This window comes from Marmota flaviventris, chromosome 6, assembly GCF_047511675.1.
Source record: "Marmota flaviventris isolate mMarFla1 chromosome 6, mMarFla1.hap1, whole genome shotgun sequence".
NCBI lineage: Eukaryota > Metazoa > Chordata > Mammalia > Rodentia > Sciuridae > Marmota > Marmota flaviventris.
Window position 1 is genome coordinate 52,241,922 of NC_092503.1, and position 23,474 is coordinate 52,265,395.

The following is a 23,474-nucleotide window of genomic DNA, read 5'->3' on the forward strand; positions in this document are numbered from 1 at the left end:
TGTTGTTCCTTAGGGTTCTGCCTTAGGTTCATTGTTTCTCTCTATACTTTCTTCTCTTTGCAGCCTTATCTACTTCTATACTTTTATTTTTATTTTCTTAATTTTTATGCATTTGACTTCCAAGTGTGTATTAACAGCCCAAATTTTCCTCAAGCACCCCTGATCAATGTATCAAACCATCTGCTGGATAAATGAAATAGCACTATGGATAAGAGTGAGGGCTCACAAGTCAGAGAAATTTTGATTTGAACTTCAGTTCTATTTTTTATTTGTATGATTTTTGACAACCTTTCCCATTTCTTATAAAATGGGGGTGATAGTACCATAGGCTTGTAGTAAGGATTGAGATTAAATATTTAAACCACTTAGCACAGTATCTAGTATATAGTGCTCAAAAATATGTTAGCTACTTCTACAGTATTAATAAAATTATTCTTATCCTAATCTTCATTGTCATTAATCTCCAAAGTTACATAGAAATCTGCTTGAATTGTCATTGTATCTAAACCCTTTTATGTCTAAAGCTAAGTTTTATTTTATTTACATGAAAAACTATTTCCTCTCTTCAGAGAGAGATAAACCTCTAGTTAATCATTTAATCTCCTGCCTAGACATCCTTCTAATATACTTCCGCTGAGTAGTACTTATTATGCTACTATAATTGTCTGTTGTTTGTATTCCCCATCATCAAGGAAAAAACCCTACGAAAGAAAAATATTAAAATGGTAATATTTCTGATTGATGAGATTAAAAGTGATATTTCTTTTTAGAATTTTCATGTAGTCTTTGTGAAATATATTTTAAAAATCTTTGTTGACATTTTGATTGTTTCAATAGTTTTAAATTGGTTAAAGTCAAAATATTCAACATTCATGATTTCATTTTGTTCAGAACATGCACATTTACTTTAAAACTTGACTTAAGCTTTTAATTTTTAACAGAATACAAATTTCCAATAAAATTGAAATGAAAATTTCGTGTAGTGAAAGATCGTTTTGTTCTCTATACAAAGAACATGCCTTTCCATGACCCAGTAAGTCTTATATATGGACAATACTACATGTTGTTTATGTCTTTATCAGTTGATAGACATTTTGGATTGTTTCCACTTTTTGACTACTATGAACAGTGCCTTTATGAACATTCATATACAAGTTTCTATGTAGCCCAGACTTCCATGTATGTATAATTGTTTTGCTTAACATTTTAGAGAACATAATTTTATAACTCTTTTTTTCTAATTTAGGATATGTGAACTTTTGCAAAGTGGAGCCATAATGAATAAATTTTACCAGCCACATGAAGCACATATTCCCTACCTCCTACAGCTCTTCATTGACTACAATCTCTATGGAATGAATTTAATAAATCTGGCTGCTGTCAAGTTCCGAAAAGCAAGAAGGAAAAGTAAGGTTAATTTTCAAGTTCAAATTAAGACTTTGAAACTAATGTTACATAAGTAACAATTTATAAAATAACATTTTTAGAAAATAAATGCTAAATGGAAAAAGAATTTAAAAATATACAAAATGAGATTTGAAATTATCAGGGAAAGCATCTCAAAAGAAAATTTAATTCTGAAAGATTTATATAGATAAAATTCACATGATAATTTGAGGTTTTCAGTATATTCAGATTTGCCCAACTATCACCAGAAATTTAGAACATTTTGATTATCTATGGAAGAAATATGTACCATTTAACAAGCTTCTCATGCCTACTACCACTAAGGAACAACTAATCTATTTTCTATCTCTACCCATCCTGTGCATCTTATATCAGTGGACTCATGTAATATTTCTGTTTAGCATAATATTCTGAAGGTTCATCTGTTTTGTACTGTGTATTAATATTTCATTCCTTTTTATGGCCCAATAATCTGTATGTGGATATACTATATTTTGTTTATCTCTTCATCAGTTGATGAACTTCTTGGATTGTTTCTACCTTTTGATTACTATGAAAAAATGCCTTTATGAACACTCATTTACAAGTGTTTGTATAGTCATGTATTTTTATTTCTCTTGGCCATATACCTAGGAGCAGAATTTCTGGGTCAAATAGTCTAATATCCTTTCATTCTCATCAAATTCTTTCCCTTCTACTTCTTGTCAAACAAAACTAACATTTTTCTTCCAGCCCTAACATTCTAACTGCCTTTTTTTTTCTTTCTTTTTCTGCCAAACTTAATAAATCAGGGATTAGCATTTTTGTTTCTTAGTTTACCACCTAGTCTCTTGGTTTAATTTCCATTTTTATCACACCAAAAGTGTGCTTTGAAACGTAGCAAGGGAGGATTTTTGGTTTCCTTGAATAGCGAGACTAGTTTATAGGGGATCAATCCTCCTGCTAAAATAACATTTAAAGGCTGCATAAAATTGAAAGAATAAAATTTTTAATGTATCAAAGAGTTTGTAAACATGAAGACTTGCAGGCCAAAAGGAATAGACAAAGGGGAATGAATGGAAGGGAATGGAACAGGAATAGGAAAGACAGAGGAATGAATCTGACATAATTTTCCTATGTACACATATGAGTACACTATAGTGAATCTCCACATCATGTACAACTACAAGACTGGGATTCTAATTAGAATAAGATATGCTTCATGTTTGTCTAAATAAATATGTTATGTGCAACTAAAAAGAACAAAAGAAAAATAGTGCTGAGAGCAACTGTTGCCCTGAGGATATTTATAAATCCTTGAAAATTTAGAATCTTCTCTGCAATAACCCTATCAGATGTAAGAGACAGAAACCAAAACCCAGGGCTACCTGTCAGGTTGAACTCTCCACAGAATAAGATAGGACTTCTAATAGATATGCCCTTAAGTCAAGCACAGACTGGGAAGTGAAACACCTTTGAGATATTTCATCTCTCCAGTTTCAAATTCCCAAAACAAAAAAAAAGAGATTTCCAAATCTAAAACTTGATCTAAGGTGGTGCTGGTGTGGGAGAATTCTCAGGTCTAGCTAAAAAAGCAAATGCAGATCTTCTTAGAGGAAATTCTTTTAACTATAGATCAAGTATAATATGTTCAGCACAAAGTTTAGAATATACTAGTCATATCAGAAGACTAGTCTTCATGAGTAAAACCTAGCAAATATACAAACATATATACTCTAGACTTAGAGAATTCAGATATTGGAATTATTAGATATAGATTGAAAAGCTGAAATTCAGAATCCTTATCAAGTAAGGATGTTATTTGTAAAGTTCTAATATATATATATATATAATGTATTTGTTTTATCTCTCCAACGTGGAGAGGTGGAACAACTTTGATATAATAAAACCTTTTTTTAAAAGGAAACATTTTGTGGCTGACAACATATTAAATATTACAAATATTGCATTTTTGAAAATATATAAATGTTGAATCATTGATACCCACTAGTTAGGGGCCCTTTAAAGTATAAAAGGAGGTACCCTTTAAAGTATAAACAAAAATAACTAATTCTACTATTTCAATAGAAGAACCTCAAATTTAGATGACAGTTATAGATTATTAAATGCAGTTTTTCTCATCTTACTATCTGAGAATAGTATAAAATCTTCAGAATCAACCTGATTATGTATTAAATAGCTCTCCCTTGGTTACCAAGAAAGAAATCCTCTAAAGTAGAATGAGGTTGACTTCTCTGCCTAGTTGCTCCTTTCTTCTATGTAGAGAAAGAAGCCTAAAGGAATGAAGAGTGATATAGGAAGATCATTGCCTTTCTTTCCTACAGAGATTGTAGTCCCTCAGTCTCCCAACACTGCATCTTTGTAAAAGCTGTGTTATTTTATATCCAGGAGATACTCATTTTTTACAGTATAGGGATGTTTTAAAAGTAAAAATTGAAGGTGTCACATCACTCAATTTCAATACTTATTACAAAACTACAGAAGCTGTGGTAATCAAGGCAACATGGTATTGTGAAAAGATACAAAAAACATACATATACCAATGGAGCAGATTAGATAGAGCCCAGAAATATGGCCAGATTTGAAACAGCTCATAATTGGCTCATATAGTTATCTTAACTTTGACAAAGGTACAATGGTAATTCAATGGAGAAAGAATAGTATTTTCAGTAAATAATAGTGGATAATTGGATGTTTATGGGCCAGAAAATAAAACTCACACATATACTTTATACATTTTTTAAAAATTAACTTAAAATGATTTACAGACTGAAATGTACAAGTATCAGACTTTTAGAAGAAAAAAAAAGGGGAAAATCTTCCCAATTTTTAATTTGACCATGAGATTTTAGAAATAACAAACACCCAAAATAAAAATGATCCATGAAAGAAAAAAATCAGTAATTTGGATTTTATCAAAATTAAAAAGTCATTCTCTGTGAAAAAAAATGTTAAAAGAATGAAAACAGAAGGACATGGAGCAAAAGAAATATTTATAAATTGTATAGCTAACAATTATATCTAAAATGCATAAATGATTTCTAAAAATCAACAGTATAGAAGAAAACTGGTGAAATTCAAATAAAAACAACCAAATTTAAAGTGTCCAAAAGGCCCAAATGATTACTTTCATTAAAGAAGATGATGTAAGGATGGCAAACATATAAACAGATGCTATTCAATATGGGGAAATGTAAATTCAAAGTACAAAGATCTGCCACAGTATACCTGTTTGAATGGCTACAATTCAAAATATATAAGGATAACAAATGGTGGCCAACATGTGAAACCATAGCAAATCTTGTGCATTGCTGATGAAAATGCAAAAATAGCAGTCAAGTTTGTAAAGATAGTTCAGTGATTTCTCATTACATTAAATATAGACATAGTATGACCCCCAACACTTGTACTTTTAGTTCCACCCAAATCTGAATACAAATGTTTATAGTAACTTTATTCATAATTGCTAAAAATGTAAAGCAACTAAGATATCCAGTGAACAAGGAATTGGATAAACTGTGATACTATCTATTTTGTGAGAAAGAGGAACAAACTTTGGATTCACACAACATGGATAAAACTTTAAAGCATTTTACTAAGTAAAAGAAGCCAGACTCAAATGGTATAGTTTTATTCATATGACCTTCTAGAAAAGGCAAAACTGTAGAAGCAAAAAATATTGGTTGCCAGGTATCAACAGAAAGGGGAGTATTGAAGTACAGGGACCTTTTAGGATGAAAGAATTATTCTGTATAATACTGTGGTGGTAGATGTAGACTTGTTCCTCAAACCCATAGAACTGAACTGAACTTAAGGTTAAAATGTCACCAGTACATGTGGATATTGTGTATCCTCTAACACGATGCGATAGGAGGGGCACTTCATCTGTGATATGCTTTCGAGAAACCCATAGCCATTAGAATTTATTTAACCCATATGGGTTAAATAGAATTTTAACCCATAGAAATTATTCTAAAATAAAAAGATTATTGGGGTGGGGCCACAAGTTGGCTATCAGTGCCAAGTATAGTTTCATCATGAAAAAAAACATCAGACAGACCTAGACTGGAGGTCCTTCTATGGGTTTCTTTATTAATGCTCATGTCTATCAAGACATGAAACATAAGGAAAAACTAAGAAATAGACCAGAAGGGTTTAGGAAGACATGGTGCAACTACATGTGACATGGTGCCCTAGACTGGATTCTGTTATAGAAAGAGTACATTAATGGAAAAACTAGAGAAATTCAAATAAAAAGTATAGTTTAATTAATAGCAATCTTCTGTGTAAGTTTCTGCATTGTACCATGGTAATAAAGGTGTTTAAAATAAAGGAAACTAGGTAATCTACATTGAGAATTCTGTAGTATTCTTGAGGCTTGCCTTTATATCCAAAATTATTCTAAAATAAAAAGATTATTGGGGTGGGGCCACAAGTTGGCTGTCAGTGCCAAGTATAGCTGATTTAAAGATTGAGGAATTGAAGTTTGTAGAGTATGTACAGTAAAAGTCGTCCCCCCACCCTCAATAAATAAAAAAGCAGGAGAGAAATTTGAATTAGCGAATTTAGGTAAACTGGTTTGTTTTTGGTTTTGTTTTGTTTTACAAAATGATAATATTGGAATGGTAATTAGAAGTGATTTTTTTAAAAAGCATGGAAAATGTTTACAAATTTAAAGGCAGAATTGTGTGAAATTAGAAGAAATTTTAAAACTAGGGAAAGTTGCAAATTGAAAAAATAAAATTTACATCTTAATTCATCATATGAATATTATGGTTTTATTTGGTATAAGATAAAATGTTATACTACATCTGGGTATCATAGCATATGCCTGTAATCTCAGCCGCTGGGAGACTGAGGCAGGAGGATCACAAGTTCAAGGCCAGCCTGGGCAACTTAGCAAGACCATGTCTCAAAATACAAAATAAAAATACTGGTGATATAACTTGATGGTAAAGCATGCCTTGGTTCAATCGCCAGTACTGCAAAAAAAAAAAAAAAATCAAATGGTTATATGACAGTCATGGAAAGAATAGGTAGATTAGGTAAATAATCTTTTGTATTTTACTTTGTCATGTTACAAACATTACAATTAAGAGTAAAGCTCTTATGGCAAATAAATATGTATTGTATATTTAAATAATAGTATTTTTATCTTATAAGACAAATTAATGAAATATCTCTTAATTACTTGTTAATGTAGCTTTACTTTTGAAACTGAAATACATTCAAAAGTGAAAAATATTTAGGAATTTGAATATTATATGCATTTTTATAATTTTTTACCAGTATTCAATTGTATAATCAATTGCCAAATGAAATGGAAATGGTACTAGTTATTATAGTTTGTTAAAGTGTATAAAATACTTAAATGGAATAAATATTTTGAGTATCCCAGAGTCATTTTATATTATATATCTTTAACATCTATAGTTGAAAGAAATTATATGTATATATAATACTTATGAATATATGTGGGGGGATGATTATATATATGATTCTTTTGTTTATTTGTTTTGATCTTTTGGCAGTACTGGAGATTGAACCCAGGGCTCTCTCTACCACTAAGCTAACATTGCCAGTTCTTTTTATTTTTTATTTTGAGGCAGGGCCTCCCTAATTTGCCCAGATTGGCCTCAAATTTATAATCTTCTTACCTCAGCCTCCTGACTAGCTGGAATTATAGGTATGTGCCACTGCACCTTACTGAACATATTTAAATGAGGATGTTTTCATATTTCTTAGGGAAATATGCTGAAACAATACCCAGAGTGTAGGTAGAACAAGATTTGAGGTAGAGGGGATGCTGGGGATTGAATCCAGGGCTTCATGCATCAAGCACTCTTCACTAAGCTCATCCCCATCCCTGAAATTAGAATTTTTGTAATGTGATTGGTAACCCTGAATCAGTAAATTTGTATATATTTTTATTGATATAAATTTCTTAGAAAATAATAAATTTTAAAATGCGAAGTAATTTCTTACCAATGCCCTATCCAAAGCCTTTTATTTTTATTTTTTTAAAAAATATTTTTTTATTTGTAAATGGATTACTTATTTACTTGCTTACTTATTTATTTATATGCGATGCTGAGGATCAAACCCAGGGCCTCACACATGCCAGGCAAGTGCTCTACCACTGAGACACAACTCCAGCCCCAAAAGCCTTTTAAAACCAGAATTTGTATAAAATCAATTGCATGTTTTAGCATCTGTTTTGTTGAAAGATGATGGTGCTTTATCTCATTCTAATTATACCATTTTATGATTAAGCTAACTAAATCAAAGTTTTAAATTTACCTAAAGAGAATTGTGAATTTAATCTTTCTTAATGTTAGGATTCATTTTGATACCACTCATTTGGCTTTCTTGTATTTGAAAATTTAAATTCCTGCAGGAGGTAACAAAAAAAGTTCAAAAATTTAGAGACTCCTTCCAAGGCATTATTACCTTGGGACTCAGTTTCTGAAATTCGGATCTGTAAACAGACGTGTAGTTTCCCCTTCAAATCCAGGTCAAATTTTATTCACATTTACCCAGGCTTCCACTCACTATTACCACCCATTATGTCTGGAACGCATTGTGTATTTTCTTTTTGTTTAGGGATTTGTTATCAAAGTATGTTTCGAATTTCATGTGAAATTTCCACTAGAATTTTTATTGAAGCCCAGAGTACCTTAGGAATTTAAAGTCCATAAAAACTCATAATTCTGTATTTTTCAAATGAGATACAATAGCACTTTTAAATGTATCATACTTTTATTATACTATGAGAATATTGTAGCCATTTCCCCCTGGTGTCTATATATTGCAAATATTTTTATTTCTGCTCTGAGTTTGGAGTTAATAATAAATATTTTTTCTTTTTCCTCTTAGGTTGAATTTTTAGGACATAATTTAGGAATTAGACTGTATATTATTATTTTACTTAAAGTATAATTATATGTAAATTATAGGGACTGATTTATTTATTTTAATCTTTTTTGGATACACACAACAGTGTATTCTATTTCAACATATTATACATACATGGAGTATAACTTATTCTAATTAGGATCCCATTCTTGTGATTATACATGATGTGGAGTTTCACTGGTGGTGTATTCATGTATGAAAATAGGAAAGTTATGTCTGATTCATTCTTCTGTCTTTCCTGTTCTCACCCCTGCTCCCTTCGCTTCATTCTCCCTTGTCTAATCCACTGAATTTCTACCCTTCCCCTTCTGATGTATGTATGTTAGCATACAAATATCAGAGAGAACATTCTGCCTTAGGTTTTTCTAGGATTGGCTTATTTCACTTACTTAGCATGATAGTCTCCAGATTCATCCTTTTGCCGGCAAAAGTCATAAAAAATTTACCTTTCTACACCTAGGTGATACATCACATGCAACTGGATCATGCAAGGATCGGTTATCAGGAAATACCCTTCCTGGTACTTTATTTTGGTGGGAAGAAGGTGAAATACCAAGGTTAGTTAATGTGGTAAAGGAAATGAATGTTTTATGTGTATCCCAGTTGGGATGATAAATCAGTGGTATCATATTTTGGGCCTTTTTAATTGATGAGTTTAACAATAAAGCAAATCTCAAGGTTACAAAGAATTGTAGATTTAAAAATCAGATCATGAAATGTACCTAGTTATTACCTAATTAATAAATCTGTGGTAGATTGTTATATTTCTAGCATTCATCTTCATTATGCGTTCTAAACTGAGATCTTATGGCTTATCATAAAGTAAAAAAAATAATGTTTATAATAAATAGCAACTTAAAACTGAAATAGCAAATATTCTAATAAAAACCCCACAAATTTCTAAATATTAAGTGTTTATGAAAATAAATGCATTGACATGCTGTGTTAATGAATAATATAATTGTGGTTTCTTTCAATTATCTTATTGATTTTTTTGAATGTTATACTCTAAATGTTTAGAATTCCCTAGGTTAATATGGTTTCTTCTACAATCTGGGTAGCAAAGAAAAGGCCAACTATCTTTCTATTACATTTCCTTCCATTTGACTTGTTAAGGAAATTGGGGAAAGGGAAGTCAGAAAATATAAGATAAACAACATCAATTTTGAAAGTGTGACTGTTGTATTCTTCCCAGGGCTTTTTTCATTTTGCTCCCAGCAGCTCAGCTGGCAAGGAGGTTCTGCCTGGAGGAACAGGCTCTAGGGACAGCAGCTTCCACCATAAGGCAGGCATATAATTGGCACCTGTCTAAATTAATCAGTAATAGCTTTGGTCTGTAATCAGTACCTAAATCAGTAGTTTTATCTACATAGAACTAAGGGGTTTCTCTTTTATACCACATGGCATTGCCCAAACTTTCTTTATCCTTTTATTGGTCAGTTGAGTCGTGGCAGGATGGTTATAGTTTTCCCCTTTTCACTTCACTTGTCACCTGATACTTTTTAAGAATGCAAGGAAGATGGGTTGGGGATATGGCTCAAGCGGTAGCGCGCTTGCCTGGCATGCGTGCGGCCCGGATTCGATCCTCAGCACCACATACAAACAAAGATGTTGTGTCCACCGAAAACTAAAACATAAATATTAAAGAAATTCTCTCTCTCTCTCTTTAAAAAAAAAAAAAAGAATGCAAGGAAGAAATTGTATCTTTAATGACTTTATTTTTTATTTCATGAAAAGAAAATGTGAATTTATTAACTAGTTGAATATAAACTATCAAAAATATTTCTATAGAGGGCTAGGGATATAGCTCAGTTGGTAGAGTGCTTGCCTCCCATACAAGGCCCTGGGTTCAATCCCCAGCACCACCAAAAAAAAAAAAAAAAAAAAAAAACCAATTTCTATAGAGCTTAATTTGTATAGTTTCAAATCTTTAATGTATATTTGACAGAATTTCCATATCAGAATTACTTGGGGTTTCTTAATATACCTAAAGTTAAAAACCTCATTATATTGTTTTAAGACTGGAATAGTATAGCAGAATGAATCTTTAAAGACTGAATTAATATGGACAATCAATAATTCTGGTATTAAGAAGGATCAGGACTTTTAAAAAAAATTTTAGTAGCCAACGGATTTTATTTATTTATATGCAGTGCTGAGAATCAAACCCTGTGTCTCACACGTGCCAGGCAAGTGCTTGACCACTGAGCCCTGTCCCCAGCCCAGCATCATTTACCTTTTGATAAACACACTGATAACTTCTTAGTTTCTTCACATATGTAGAAGGATTTTTTTTTATAATCTTTTTGAGATGATTGTATACACTAGATTCCCTAGTTTTCTAAGTTCTATATGTAGTAGGGTTTTTTTTTTCTTTCTTTTCTTTTCATGATCAATTAAAATTTAAGTTTATTTGTAGTTTGAAGCCCTTTTATAACTAATGTCTTTCTGGTTAGGTCCCGAGACTGTAAATTTGGGGAAATTCTGTATTTTAATGAAAAACTTTAACTTCAGAATGTTTTTTAAAGTGCCCTGTTTTATTTACTTTTAAGAGTTGTACAGTGGCTGGGGATGTAGCTCAGTGGTAAAGCCCTTGACTAGCATGTATGAGTCCCTGGACTTGACACCTAGCACCAGGAAAAAACAAAGAAAGAAAAAGAAGGTGTACGAACTAAATTATAAGGAAAGATATGAATAAGCAAATTAGTGAAGTTACACAAGTTATTCAGAGTTAGAATTTGTAATAAGTACAGAATAGTTACATATAAAATATTGCTTTCTGATTATCCCATATTTTTATATTTTTCTCATGCTGATATAAATGGAAATCTATAATTGCGTCAAATACACAGTATGAAAAGTTTTGTCATAAATTAGTATTTTTCTAGTGTTCTAGAGTCATATCTAACCCCGTACTAGTACTTTCTTCTGGGTACTTTCCCCCCCTCCCAGTATAAATGTTTTATTTCTCTTCACAAATCTTAAAAAGGCCATTACAGGGCTGGGGTTGTAGCTCGGCCATAGAGCACTTGCTTGGCACTGGGTTCAGTCCTCATCACCACATAAAAATACATAAATAAAAGGGTATTATGTCCATCTACAACTAAAAAAAATACTGGAAAAAACCGCAAAGGTCATAACAAATAGCAACAAATGTGTAATGAGTTGGGGTGCTAAGTCAACAGTTTTGCTAACCTTACTTTCAAAAAAATTTCAGTGTAAAATACCTAATATATGACCCTTCAGGGTCATTTGCCTAATTGTTAAATCTACAAATGTCAAAAATCTAACTTCAATAATCTTAATACTGGCTACCCATCAAAATCATCTGGAAAGATTTTTAAAATTAATACATGTCTGAGCTCTGTCCTCAATAATTCTAAGTTAAGCTGTGAACAGAAATATGCAGAGAGGTACAGTTGTCTGACTGGCACCATATTATCTACCTTCAGTGATTAAAATAAATGGTCTACATGTATATGCTAAAGTTTTTTTTATCAGACTTTTTCTGCCTGTTGGAAACAAATTTTTAAATCAGAAGTCAGTTTTCTTTCTTTGGGATCATTTCCTGTCTGGAATGTCTAAAGTAGTTTTGTAATAAGTGTAATAAATGGTTGTAAGTTTCTGTGACAAATTTACTGGTGGTACTAGGGATCGAACTGAGGCCTTCAAGCATGCCAGGCAAGCGCTCTACCATGGACCCAGATCTCCAGAACAGAGATTATATTTTTTAATATTATTGTTTCCCTCCTTTGTCACAAAAGTGCTACTCCTGGAAGGTTCTTTTTTGACATTTACAGTATAATTCTTTCAGCATGAAAACCTTTTTAGTATAAAAAGTAAATTGTTTGGGCTGGGGATGTCGCTCAAGCTGTAGCGCACTTGCCTGGCATGTGCGGGGCGCTGGATTCGATCCTCAGCACCACATAAAAATAAAATAAAGATGTTGTGTCCACCGAAAACTAAAAAATAAATATTAAAAAATTCTCTCTCTTTCTCTCTCTCTCTCTCTCTCTCTCTCTTTTAAAAAAAAGTAAATTATTGACTATAAACTATTTTATCTGACACTTCCGTTCATGGCAAAACTGATATTGTGAAATTGTATGAACGAAAAGAACAGTCTACTTTGGGAATTATTTTTTTCTGAACACTAAAGGAATTTATTGTGATAGTTTGGCTAATATGCCATTCCTCTATCAATAGTAAAAAGATACATGTATATGTGTGGATGTTGTACAAATGTATATATGTGTACGAATATATATCCACATATAAGTTTGAATATGAAAATTCTGTGATGTAACAAAATTCACTTCTGTTCTTTTTTGTGCGTTTGCTGGGGATTGAACGCAGGGCCTTACGCATGTCAGGCAAGTGCTCTGTTAACTGAGTTACATCCCCAGCCCTAACAAATTAATTTCTAATGTCCCATCAAAATTTCCTTAGGGAAAGAGGTCCTACTATTGTTTCTCTTAAAATGTTGAAGACATTTCATTTCAAATCAAATGTTAATGATATATACTATCAGTCACTTTCAGGTAAAGTCATGGATCTCCCCTTTTCATTTTGGTGTCAGGTTTGGTAGAAGATCTCAATTTTAAAATGAGTAAAATGGAATTCATACTAGATATTGCCTCTTTGTTCTAGTAAGCATGGACAATTATGTGGTGTCTTTTCTTCAGTGGCTCTAATGAAAAAACAATTGCTTTTGAGTCAAAGGGCATTAGTGGAAAATAACCCTCTGTTCTCATAAATAAATTAATGACCTGGTGTCATTACTGTTGCTAGTTATGATCCCACCATGCATCATTCATGTGGTTTATCAATTCTATGGTTATGAAGAATTTTAAAGCATTCCCCAGCTCAACTGTAGTTGAGGGCAGGAAGAGCAAGAAGATATCTTGCTTACTTTTTAGTATGCTAGCTTCCCTCATCTCTTGTTGCATGTTCTCTCCTTGGTTTTTGGAAAACTTATTATTGCTGAAGAAAAGGCCTTTAGGCAACTGATTTTATATGTGTGGGGTCTTTTATGCATATACTGTTATCCTCCTTTATCCCGTCCCATTCTTCTCTGCACCATAATCTCATACTAAAACATTGAATAGTCCTTATATATAAAATACAATTAACCAAAATATGTTGAATATGCTGCCAAGGTTCTCAATGTATTTTTCTCGTTCTATTTTTCTTTTGTATGTATATATAATAATACCAATTATGTCATAAATAATTGTAAATTAATTTAATATCACTAGGTTTTCTGTTACTACAAAACGTGAAATCTTGTATGAGTAAGAAAAATCTTACAAAGTTTTCTCTAACATGGTTTTTTTGTTGTTGTTTTTTGATATCTCTTCGTTACAGCTCTTTAATACTGGAAGGTGTCGAACCACAGAGTACTTGTGAATTAGAAGTGGATGCTGTAGCTGCTGACATTTTAAATCGTCTGGATATTGAGAGTACATATTCAATTACTTTTATATATATTTTTATTTGTAAAACTTAATGATCAAAGTAGAGTGGAAAACTACCGAGAACTAAGATATTATAGAAAAAGAATGCAACATATTTTTAAGATTTCTTCTGTATTTCTGAAGGGATAAACATTATTTTTCACTCATATTTTCATTCATATGAGTATAAAACTAAAATAAGTATGACATTAAATAAAAGGAGCCAATATAAAATAATTTAATATACTCTGACTTTTAATTGTTTTATCTTCAGATTATATACCAGGGAGGAAACCCTAAACTATAGTCAGATGTTTGAATTTTATTTCCTTGATAGGTTTGGGGGAGACCATAGAAAGAAAACTAACAAAGGAGTAACATAATAAATACAGGTTGGCAAAGGGGAATAAAGGAAAAGTAGGAGGTGGGAATAGGAAAGACAGTAGAATGAATCGAACATAACTTTCCTATGTTCATACATGAATACACAACCAATTAAACTCCACATCATGTTTAATCCCAAGAATAGAATTAGATGAGTTATATTCTATATATGTATAATATGTCAAAATATACTTTACTATCAATGTATATCTAACAAGAACAAATTTTAAAAATACATGTTGAGATAGCTTATCCATTATTACACAAAATAGATAATTCTTTTTCTTATAGGCATTGTTTATTATAGAAATAGTAGATTTCTTAAGCAAGAATTATTCACAGTGACCCTTGTAATATTGAAGTATTATTGTGATTACAGCTCAAATTGGTGGAAACCCTGGTTTACAGGCCATATGGGAAGATGAAAAACAACGCCGAAGAAACAGAAATGAAACTTCTCAAATTAGCCAACCTGAATCACAAGGTATATACCTAATAATACTCTAATAGTGTTTTATTTTATTTTTAATTTTTAAATTTGTTCTAATTAGTTATACATGACCGTAGAATGCATCATTTCTAATGATGTTTTAAGCTAATATTTTAATGGGAAAATTTAGCCCTTGAGTTTTTCCCTTAGCACTAGATTTTACTTTTCAAATTATCTTTAAAATTTCTATGTATTTTTTCTATTGTCATTGCCGTATAATCAGTAGTTCTTTCTTTACAACTGTAATCTACAGTGGGAAAATTCTCCATGAGAATTTGACATCTCTACTGTCTTTGGTTCTCACTGTATTTTATTATCTTGCTCTACTTTCTGTTCCTTTTCCCTCTTCTAGTGTGTTCCAGCTTTCTTTATTTCCAACCATGAATCTCAACTTAGAAATACCATTTAGTTTATGAAGCTTTGATAACATGCTGCCCCAGATTATTTTCTGGGAATGTCATAATAACTCTTGCTTTGATCATCACATACAGTTCTGAGGAAAATACTCATTTACTATTAAATATTGTAACATTAAATATTGTAACATTCAAAAGGAATTTGAGAGGGCTCAAATAAATACCATAAATACAACAAAAATTTTTAAATGAAGGTCAAAGAATACAAAGGCAAATCTATTTAAAATATAGAAGTAAGCCCTATATTGAAATCCAATAAAATTGTAAATTTTTATAATGTTTATGGCACTAAAAATGTTTTGATAAAATTTGTGTGCCCTTTAGAAGAGAAAGATTATATTTACAAAGGGAAATTTCTGGTTTCTGGATCTATGATACATTTATAGATAGAGAGCAATGTTTTTCTCTTAGATTTAAGTTAAAATTATTGAATTAATTTATAACTTCAGTAACAAGCATTTCTCTTTTGTTTGATTCTATAATTGGACTACATGTAGGTAGTGTTTTATGTGTCAAGAGAAAGATAGGAAATTACTGTCAAAAAATTTCAAGCTGCTATAGAAGAAAGGAAAAATATTTTATTCGTTTGCTATCTACATTTTTTAATGCTCTTTTAAAATTCAAAGATCGTAGGTTGTTGCCAGCAACAGAAAGTGAAAAAAAATTTCAGAAGAAACTTCAGGAAATTCTCAAACAGAATGATTTCTCTGTGTAAGTGGTTATTTATTATAGATCTCAGAACTAATTTTATTGCCTTGTTGTCTAGTTTGTTATAAAGGATATGTTTTAATTAAGCAGAACATTATCAGGATCTGTGGACTACAGCGATATATCCCAGGAGTTCTCTGCTGAGTTAACATTGCATTCTGAGGTTCTGACTCCTGAAATGCTTCAGTGTACACCAGCTAATATGATAGAAGTCCACAAAGACACAGAATTGAACAAAGGTGAGATTATCTTTTCAAACACACAGAATATAGTCCAATAAACATCTGTGTATTTAACAATGAGATATTAATATTTGATTTGGTTTGCTAGCATTTTTTTCCCCTTGAAATAAACATGGATATAGTAAAAATTCTCTCTCCCATTGCTGTACTCTTTTAATATCTTGATAGGTAAGTACTGTCCTAAAGTTGGTGCAAACTATTGCCAAATATGATTTTGTGTTTTATCTGTCAACAATGTAAACTGTTGTTTTAGATTTTTAATTTTATATAAATGGTATCCTGCATGGCATCGATAAAGCACCTTGCTTTTTTCAATCAATACTATCTATTTTTAAGCAACTTAATTGAAATATAGTAAATTTACAGAATAGTACAACCATCTCCACAATCCAATTTTAGAACATTTCCATGAACTCAGAGGATCTCTTGTGTTCATTTTCAGGTAGGAACCTTCCCACCCCTAACCGAAGTAACCCCTAATCCGTTTTCTCAAGTCTCTACATTTGTCCTTTTTAGATATGTCATCTAAATGAAATCACTCAATATGTAGTTTTGTTCCTTCCTTTAGTATAGTACTTTCAAGTTTTATCCATGTTGTAGTATCTACTTGTATTTGTTCCTTTTTACTGTCAAATAGTATTCCATTATGTGGATATACCATATTTTGTTTCCATTTATCATTTGATGATTATTTGAATTGTTTTCACTTTTGATTGATGATAATAATACTGCTATAAACAGTAAAACATAAAATGTAGAATAAATATCATGAGAAGAGTTATAAAATAATGGAAACAATAGCAAATGAAATCAGTTTGAGAATAATTTTATTATAAAGGTTATCTTTGCAGAGAGAAAAAGGAATAATGTTCCTATGAACATTTGAGTATAAGTCTTTGTGTGAATATATGTTTTCATTTCTCTTGAGTTGGTATCAGTGAGTAGAATTGGTAGACATATAATAAATTTGTATTTAGCTTTTAAGTAAACTGCCAAGCTATTTTCCAAAGTAACTACACTGCTTTACATTCCTACCAGCTATACTTGAGGTTCTTTGTGGCTGTATATGTCCTAACAAACATTTGGAGTTATCTGTCTTTTTTAATGTAGTCATGATAGAGTGAGTGAAATGGTATTTTATTGTGGTTTTCATTTTCATTTCTCAAAACTACTAATGATGTGAACTATCTTTTTATGTCAACATTATACTTTGAAATTCTATTCTTGTTCACTCATTTTAACTGTTTATCAGTGTTCCATTTTAAAACTCAACAGTTTGTCAGATTCTCTACAATTTTTAAGTGGTTTGTGCTTTGCAGTGCGATATCTCCTATGGCTGTGTGTAGGAGTTTCTCTACAGAACACATGTAAATGTAATTTGCTGGATGCTAGAATGTTTTCATTGTATTCTACCCATATAGCATTTGTTCTAACAGTGGTTCTGAATTGCATTTACCTTATATGTGATTGATAAGTAACAAAATAATGAAAGTTTCACTCAGTAGTCATTTTGTTTCACATGCAATTTTTCAAGATAAGAGGGGCCTCAACAACATTTGATAGTATTAAAATATAAAATATATATTAATATATATGAAAAATATGCTACTCTAGTTCTTTTGAAATGGTACCTTATTTTAATCTTCATTTTCTAACTGTCAAGGCCCTTTAGGATTCTTCTTATCATGTTATTTATTATAGAGGTATTTTCTCACTACCAAGACTTTTCCTACAAAAATTTAACTTCTTTTCCCTTTCTCTTTTTTTTAAAAAAAAAGTACACACACACAAACACACACATAAAATGTATGTATTTTTTGTGTTTTGTGTGTCTTCAATTTTAATATTAAATTTAACAATATCTTCCTTTATAGTTTGGTTTTTGTACCTGGTTTATGAGTCCTTCTCTACACTGATGTCATGAAAGTTTTCAATATTCATCCTAAGGTTTTAGTGTGTTTATGATTTAGTTTTTTCCACGTAGCCCTTCTTTGATTCAATTGAAATAATACCTACATAAGTAATAATCTAATTGTATATTATTTGTGTTTGTGTATGATTGTAAGCAGCTAGTTCAATATATTCATTCAACAGAGTTTTTGTGTCCCTCTGGATTCCCCCCTCTGTTATATTCCTTTATGTTGTTAATATTATACTCTTTTAATTAGGATTTTTTATAAACTCTTGTCAAGGCATATCTTTCTGATCTAGCTTCTGAATTGTCTTGCCTCTTGATCCTTTAAAAAAGTCCCTTTGTTAATTTTAGGATTACATTTTCTTGTTTCTGTGAATAATTACTTTAGGATTATATTGAATTTATCAACTAGTTTTAAAACTTTTTTTTATATCAATTTATCTACAAATGTATTTTTTTCGTTTTATTCAATATTCATTCACGTCTTTCAATAATTTTATGATTTATCATAAAAATTGGTATGCGTTTTTTGTATATATACTCCAGGTACCTTTCCATTGTTGTGATTGTAAATTTGTCTTTCAAAAATTATATTGTCTAATTGTTGATATTTAGGAACGCCAGCATCCTTTGTGTATTAGTCTTTAATCCAGCAACTTGTATTAGTGCTAATCCTTTTGATATACTTTCTCTTGAATTTTCAGTGTATATAGTGGTCATTTGCAAGTAACTATTTAATTACTCCCCTTCCCATGCTCAGATTTTATCCTTCCTGTTTTAATGTTCTGCCTAAAAACTGTAGGATGATGTTGAGTGGAAATAATACTCTTTTTCCTGACTTTAAACTGAATATATTTATATTTTATTAAGTATGAAATTTACTACAGAGTTTTGGTAGATGTGCCTTAATCAGGTTAATATTTTTTAAAATTCTTCTTTGCTTAGAACTTTGTATTTTAAGTCACAATTGATATTAAGTTTTGTCAAATATTCTTTTCTGAATTTATTTAAATTAGCAGTTTTTCTCTTTTATTCTGTTAATGTTGTCAATTACATTAAAATAATTTTTTTTTAATTTTTATTATTGGTTGTTCAAAACATTACATAGTTCTTGACATATCATATTTCATACATTTAATTCAAGTGGGTTATGAACTCCCATTTTTACCCCGTATACAGATTGCAGAATCACATCGGTTACACATTCACTGTTTTACATATTGCCATACTAGTGTCTGATGTGTTCTGCTGCCTTTCCTATCCTCTACTATCCCCCCTCCCCTCCCCTCCCCTCCCATCTTCTCTCTCTACCCTCTCTACAGTAATTCATTTCTCCCCCTTGTTTTTTTTTCCCTTTCCCCTCACTTCCTCTTATATGTAATTTTGTATCACAGTGAGGGTCTCCTTCCATTTCCATGCAATTTCCCTTCTCTCTCCCTTTCCTTCCCACCTCTCGTCCCTGTTTAATGTTAATCTTCTTCTCATGCTCTTCCTCCCTGCTCTGTTCTTAGTTGTTCTCCTTATATCAAAGAAGACATTTGGCATTTGATTTTTAGGGATTGGCTAGCTTCACTTAGCATAATCTGCTCTAATGCCATCCATTTCCCTGCAAATTCCATAATTTTGTCATTTTTTAGTGCAGAGTAATACTCCATTGTGTATAAATGTCACATTTTTTACATTAAAATAATTTTTAATTTTCTAATGATAAACTGCCTTTATACTCCTGAAATAAATCTTTTATGCTCACAGTGTGGTGTCTTTTTATAAACATTGATATACCTATTTTTCTAGTTTTGTTTGTTTTAATAATTGAGAAAGAACTGTACTTTGCCTCATTATTGTGGAGTTTTTCCCCTTTTTTAACTCTCTTTTTGAGAATTTTTATTATATTAAAACAATCTGTTTCTTGAAGATTTAATACATTTCCTCTGTGAAACTATCCATACTTGGTACAGCATAATTTTCTGTGGGTAGCTTTTGTGTATTAAAGAGTGAGAGGTAAGGAAGGTAGATTTAAACTAATGTAGTTTCCATAATTGTTATAGGTCTACTCAAGCTTTATATTTCTGCTCAAATCAGTTTTATGTCATATTTTTTCTAAGAATTTATCCATTTTTTCTGCTTTTTAAAATGTTTTTGTTATAAACTTGTTTGTGATGTTAACATTTCATTTAGCTCTCTTTTTTTATTTTTTTTTAGTTGCACATGACAATAGAATAATTTTTTGACATGTTGTACATACATGGAGTATAACTTCCCATACTTGTGCTTGTACATGATGTGGAATCACACTGGTCAGCACTCTCCCTTTTTATTCCTAATGTAATTTTCATTGCCTTCTATAACTTTGATCATTATTTCTCATCTGTCTATATTATTATTAATTAAAGAGAAACAGGTTTTGTTGTTGCTTTTGGATTTGGGGTTTTGGGGGGAAGGGAGGGCACTGGGGATTGAATCTAGTGGCACGTATCGCTGAGCTACATCCCCTGTCACTTTTTATTTTTATTTTGAGACAGGGTCTTGCTAAGTTGCTGAGGTATTGGCCTTGAACTTGTAATCCTCCTCCCTCAGCCTCCCAAGTCCTCCCCAGGGGTCACAGGCATGTGCCAACTTGCCAGGCCATCTTTTATTTTTATTGGTCTTCTCAAGTTTTGTTTTTTTTTAATGAGTTTTTTATTTTTCTATTTATTTATTTTTATTAAGCATTCATTATTATCCCACCTATGTCCTAAGACTAAATATTCACCCCCAAAATATTTCTTTCTAAAGATTTTAAACTGAATGCTTTTGAAATCTCAAAAGCACTTAGTTTTAAGTCTGATTATACTAAAGCAGGGATCAAGACTGTTTTTTAGTTAGCTGACATACAACTGGATGCTTTTTTTTTTTTAATTCTTTTTTCTTTTTTTATTGGTTGTTCAAAATATTACAAAGCTCTTGACATATCATATTTCATACATTAGATTCAAGTGGGTTATGAACTCCCATTTTTACCCCAAATACATATTGCAGAATCACATCGGTTACACATCCACATTTTTACATAATGCCATATTAGTAACTGTTGTATTCTGCTACCTTTCCTATCCTCTACTATCCCCCCTCCCCTCCCCTCCCCTCCCATCTTCTCTCTCTACCCCATCTGCTGTAATTTAATTCTCTCCCTTGTTTTTTTTTTCCCCATTCCCCTCACAACCTCTTATATGTAATTTTATATAATAATGAGGGTCTCCTTCCATTTCCATGCAATTTCCCTTTTCTCTCCCTTTCCCTCCCACCTCATGTCTCTGATTAATGTTAATCTTTTCCTTCTGCTCTTCCTACCTGCTCTGTTCTTAGTTGCTCTCATTATATCAAAGAAGACATTTGGCATTTGTTTTTTAGGGATTGGCTAGCTTCACTTAGCATAATCTGCTCTAATGCCATCCATTTCCCTGAAAATTCCATGATTTTGTCATTTTTTAGTGCTGTGTAATACTCCACATTTTTTTATCCATTCATCTATTGAAGGGCATGTGGGTTGTTTCCACAGTCTTGCTATTGTGAATTGTGCTGCTATGAACATCGATGTGGCAGTATCCCTGTAGTATGCTCTTTTAAGGTCTTCAGGGAATAGTCCGAGAAGGGGAATAGCTGGGTCAAATGGTGGTTCCATTCCCAGCTTTCCAAGAAATCTCCATACTGCTTTCCAAATTGGCCGCACCAATTTGCAGTCCCACCAGCAATGTACAAGAGTACCCTTTTCCCCACATCCTCGCCAGCACTTGTTGTTGTTTGACTTCATAATGGCTGCTAATCTTACTGGAGTGAGATGGTATCTTAGGGTGGTTTTGATTTGCATTTCTCTGACTGCTAGAGATGGTGAGCATTTTTTCATGTACTTGTTGATTGATTGTATGTCCTCCTCTGAGAAGTGTCTGTTCAGGTCTTTGGCCCATTTGTTGATTGGATTATTTGTTATCTTATTGTTTAATTTTTTGAGTTCTTTGTATACTCTGGATATTAGGGCTCTATCTGAAGTGTGAGGTGTAAAAATTTGTTCCCAGGATGTAGGCTCCCTATTTACCTCTTATTGTTTCTCTTGCTGAGAAAAAACTTTTTAGTTTAAGTAAGTCCCATTTGTTGATTCTAGTTATTAACTCTTGTGCTATGGGCGTCCTATTAAGGAATTTGGAGCCCGACCCCACAATATGTAGATCGGAGCCAACTTTTTCTTCTATCAGGCGCAGAGTCTCTGATTTGATATCAATCTCTTTGATCCAAAAGTTAACTTTTGTGCATGGCGAGAGAAAGGGATTGAGTTTCATTTTGTTGCATATGGATTTCCAGTTTTCCCAGCACCATTTGTTGAAGATACTATCCTTCCTCCATTGCATGCTTTTTAGCCCCTTCATCAAATATAAGAAAGTTGTAATTTTGTGGATTGGTCTCTGTGTCCTCTATTCTGTACCATTGGTCCACCCACCTGTTTTGGTACCAGTACCATGCTGTTTTTGTTACTGTTGCTCTGTAGTATAGTTTGAAATATGGTATCGCTATACCGCCTGACTCACACTTCCTGCTTAGAATTGCTTTTGCTATTCTGGGTCTTTTGTTTTTCCATATGAATTTCATAATTGCTTTATCTATTTCTACAAGAAATGCCCTTGGGATTTTGATTGGCATTGCATGAAACCTATAGAGAACTTTGGGTAATATCGCCATTTTGATGATGTTAGTTCTTCCTATCCATGAACAGGGTATATTTTTCCATCTTCTAAGGTCTTCTTCTATTTCTCTCTTTAGGGTTCTGTCGTTTTCATTGTATAAGTCTTTCACCTCTTTTGTTAGGTTGATTCCCAAGTATTTTATTTATTTATTTTTTTTATGAGGATATTGTGAATGGGGTGGTTGTCCTCATTTCCATTTCAGAAGATTTGTCGCTGATATACAGGAATGCCTTTGATTTATGCGTGTTGATTTTATATCCTGCCACTTTGCTGAATTCATTTATTAGCTCTAGTAGTTTCTTTGTAGACCCTTTTGGGTCTTCTAGTTATAGAATCATGTCACCTGCAAATAGTGATAATTTAAGTTCTTCTTTTCCTATTTTTATGCCTTTAATTTCTTTTGTCTGTCTAAATGCTCTGGCTAATATTTCGAGAACTAAATTGAATAGAAGTGGTGAGAGAGGGCATCCCTGTCTTGTTCCAGATGTTAGAGGGAATGCCTTCAGTTTTTCTCCATTCAGAATAATGCTAGCCTGAGGCTTAGCATATACAGCTTTTACGATGTTGAGGTAAGTTCCTGTTATCCCTAGTTTTTCTAGTGTTTTAAACATAAAGGGATGTTGTACTTTGTCGAATGCTTTTTCTGCATCTATCGAGATGATCATGTGGTTCTTATCATTAAGTCTATTGTTGTGGTGAATAACATTTATTGATTTCCATATATTGAACCAGCCTTGCATCCCAGGGATGAATCCTACTTGATCATGGTGCACAATTTTTTTGATATGCTTTTGTATTCGATTCGCCAGGATTTTATTGAGGATTTTTG

General features: G+C 31.9%; 1 protein-coding gene across 4 annotated transcripts in view; it reads left to right on the forward strand.

Annotated features, from left to right (window-relative positions):
- Nucleotides 1-23,474, forward strand: part of Rev3l (REV3 like, DNA directed polymerase zeta catalytic subunit) — a 185,109-nt gene that overhangs the window by 71,456 nt on the left and 90,179 nt on the right. For all 4 annotated transcript variants that reach the window (XR_011707713.1, XM_027928308.3, XM_071613117.1 and 1 more), the window contains 6 exons: nucleotides 1,247-1,407; nucleotides 8,783-8,879; nucleotides 13,687-13,781; nucleotides 14,539-14,643; nucleotides 15,692-15,776; nucleotides 15,864-16,012. Coding sequence is in view for 3 of the 4 variants with exons in the window: in XM_027928308.3 (XP_027784109.2) it covers nucleotides 1,247-1,407; nucleotides 8,783-8,879; nucleotides 13,687-13,781; nucleotides 14,539-14,643; nucleotides 15,692-15,776; nucleotides 15,864-16,012 (692 nt within the window). In the remaining variant the exon portion in view is untranslated. The remainder of the gene's footprint in view (nucleotides 1-1,246; nucleotides 1,408-8,782; nucleotides 8,880-13,686; nucleotides 13,782-14,538; nucleotides 14,644-15,691; nucleotides 15,777-15,863; nucleotides 16,013-23,474) is intronic.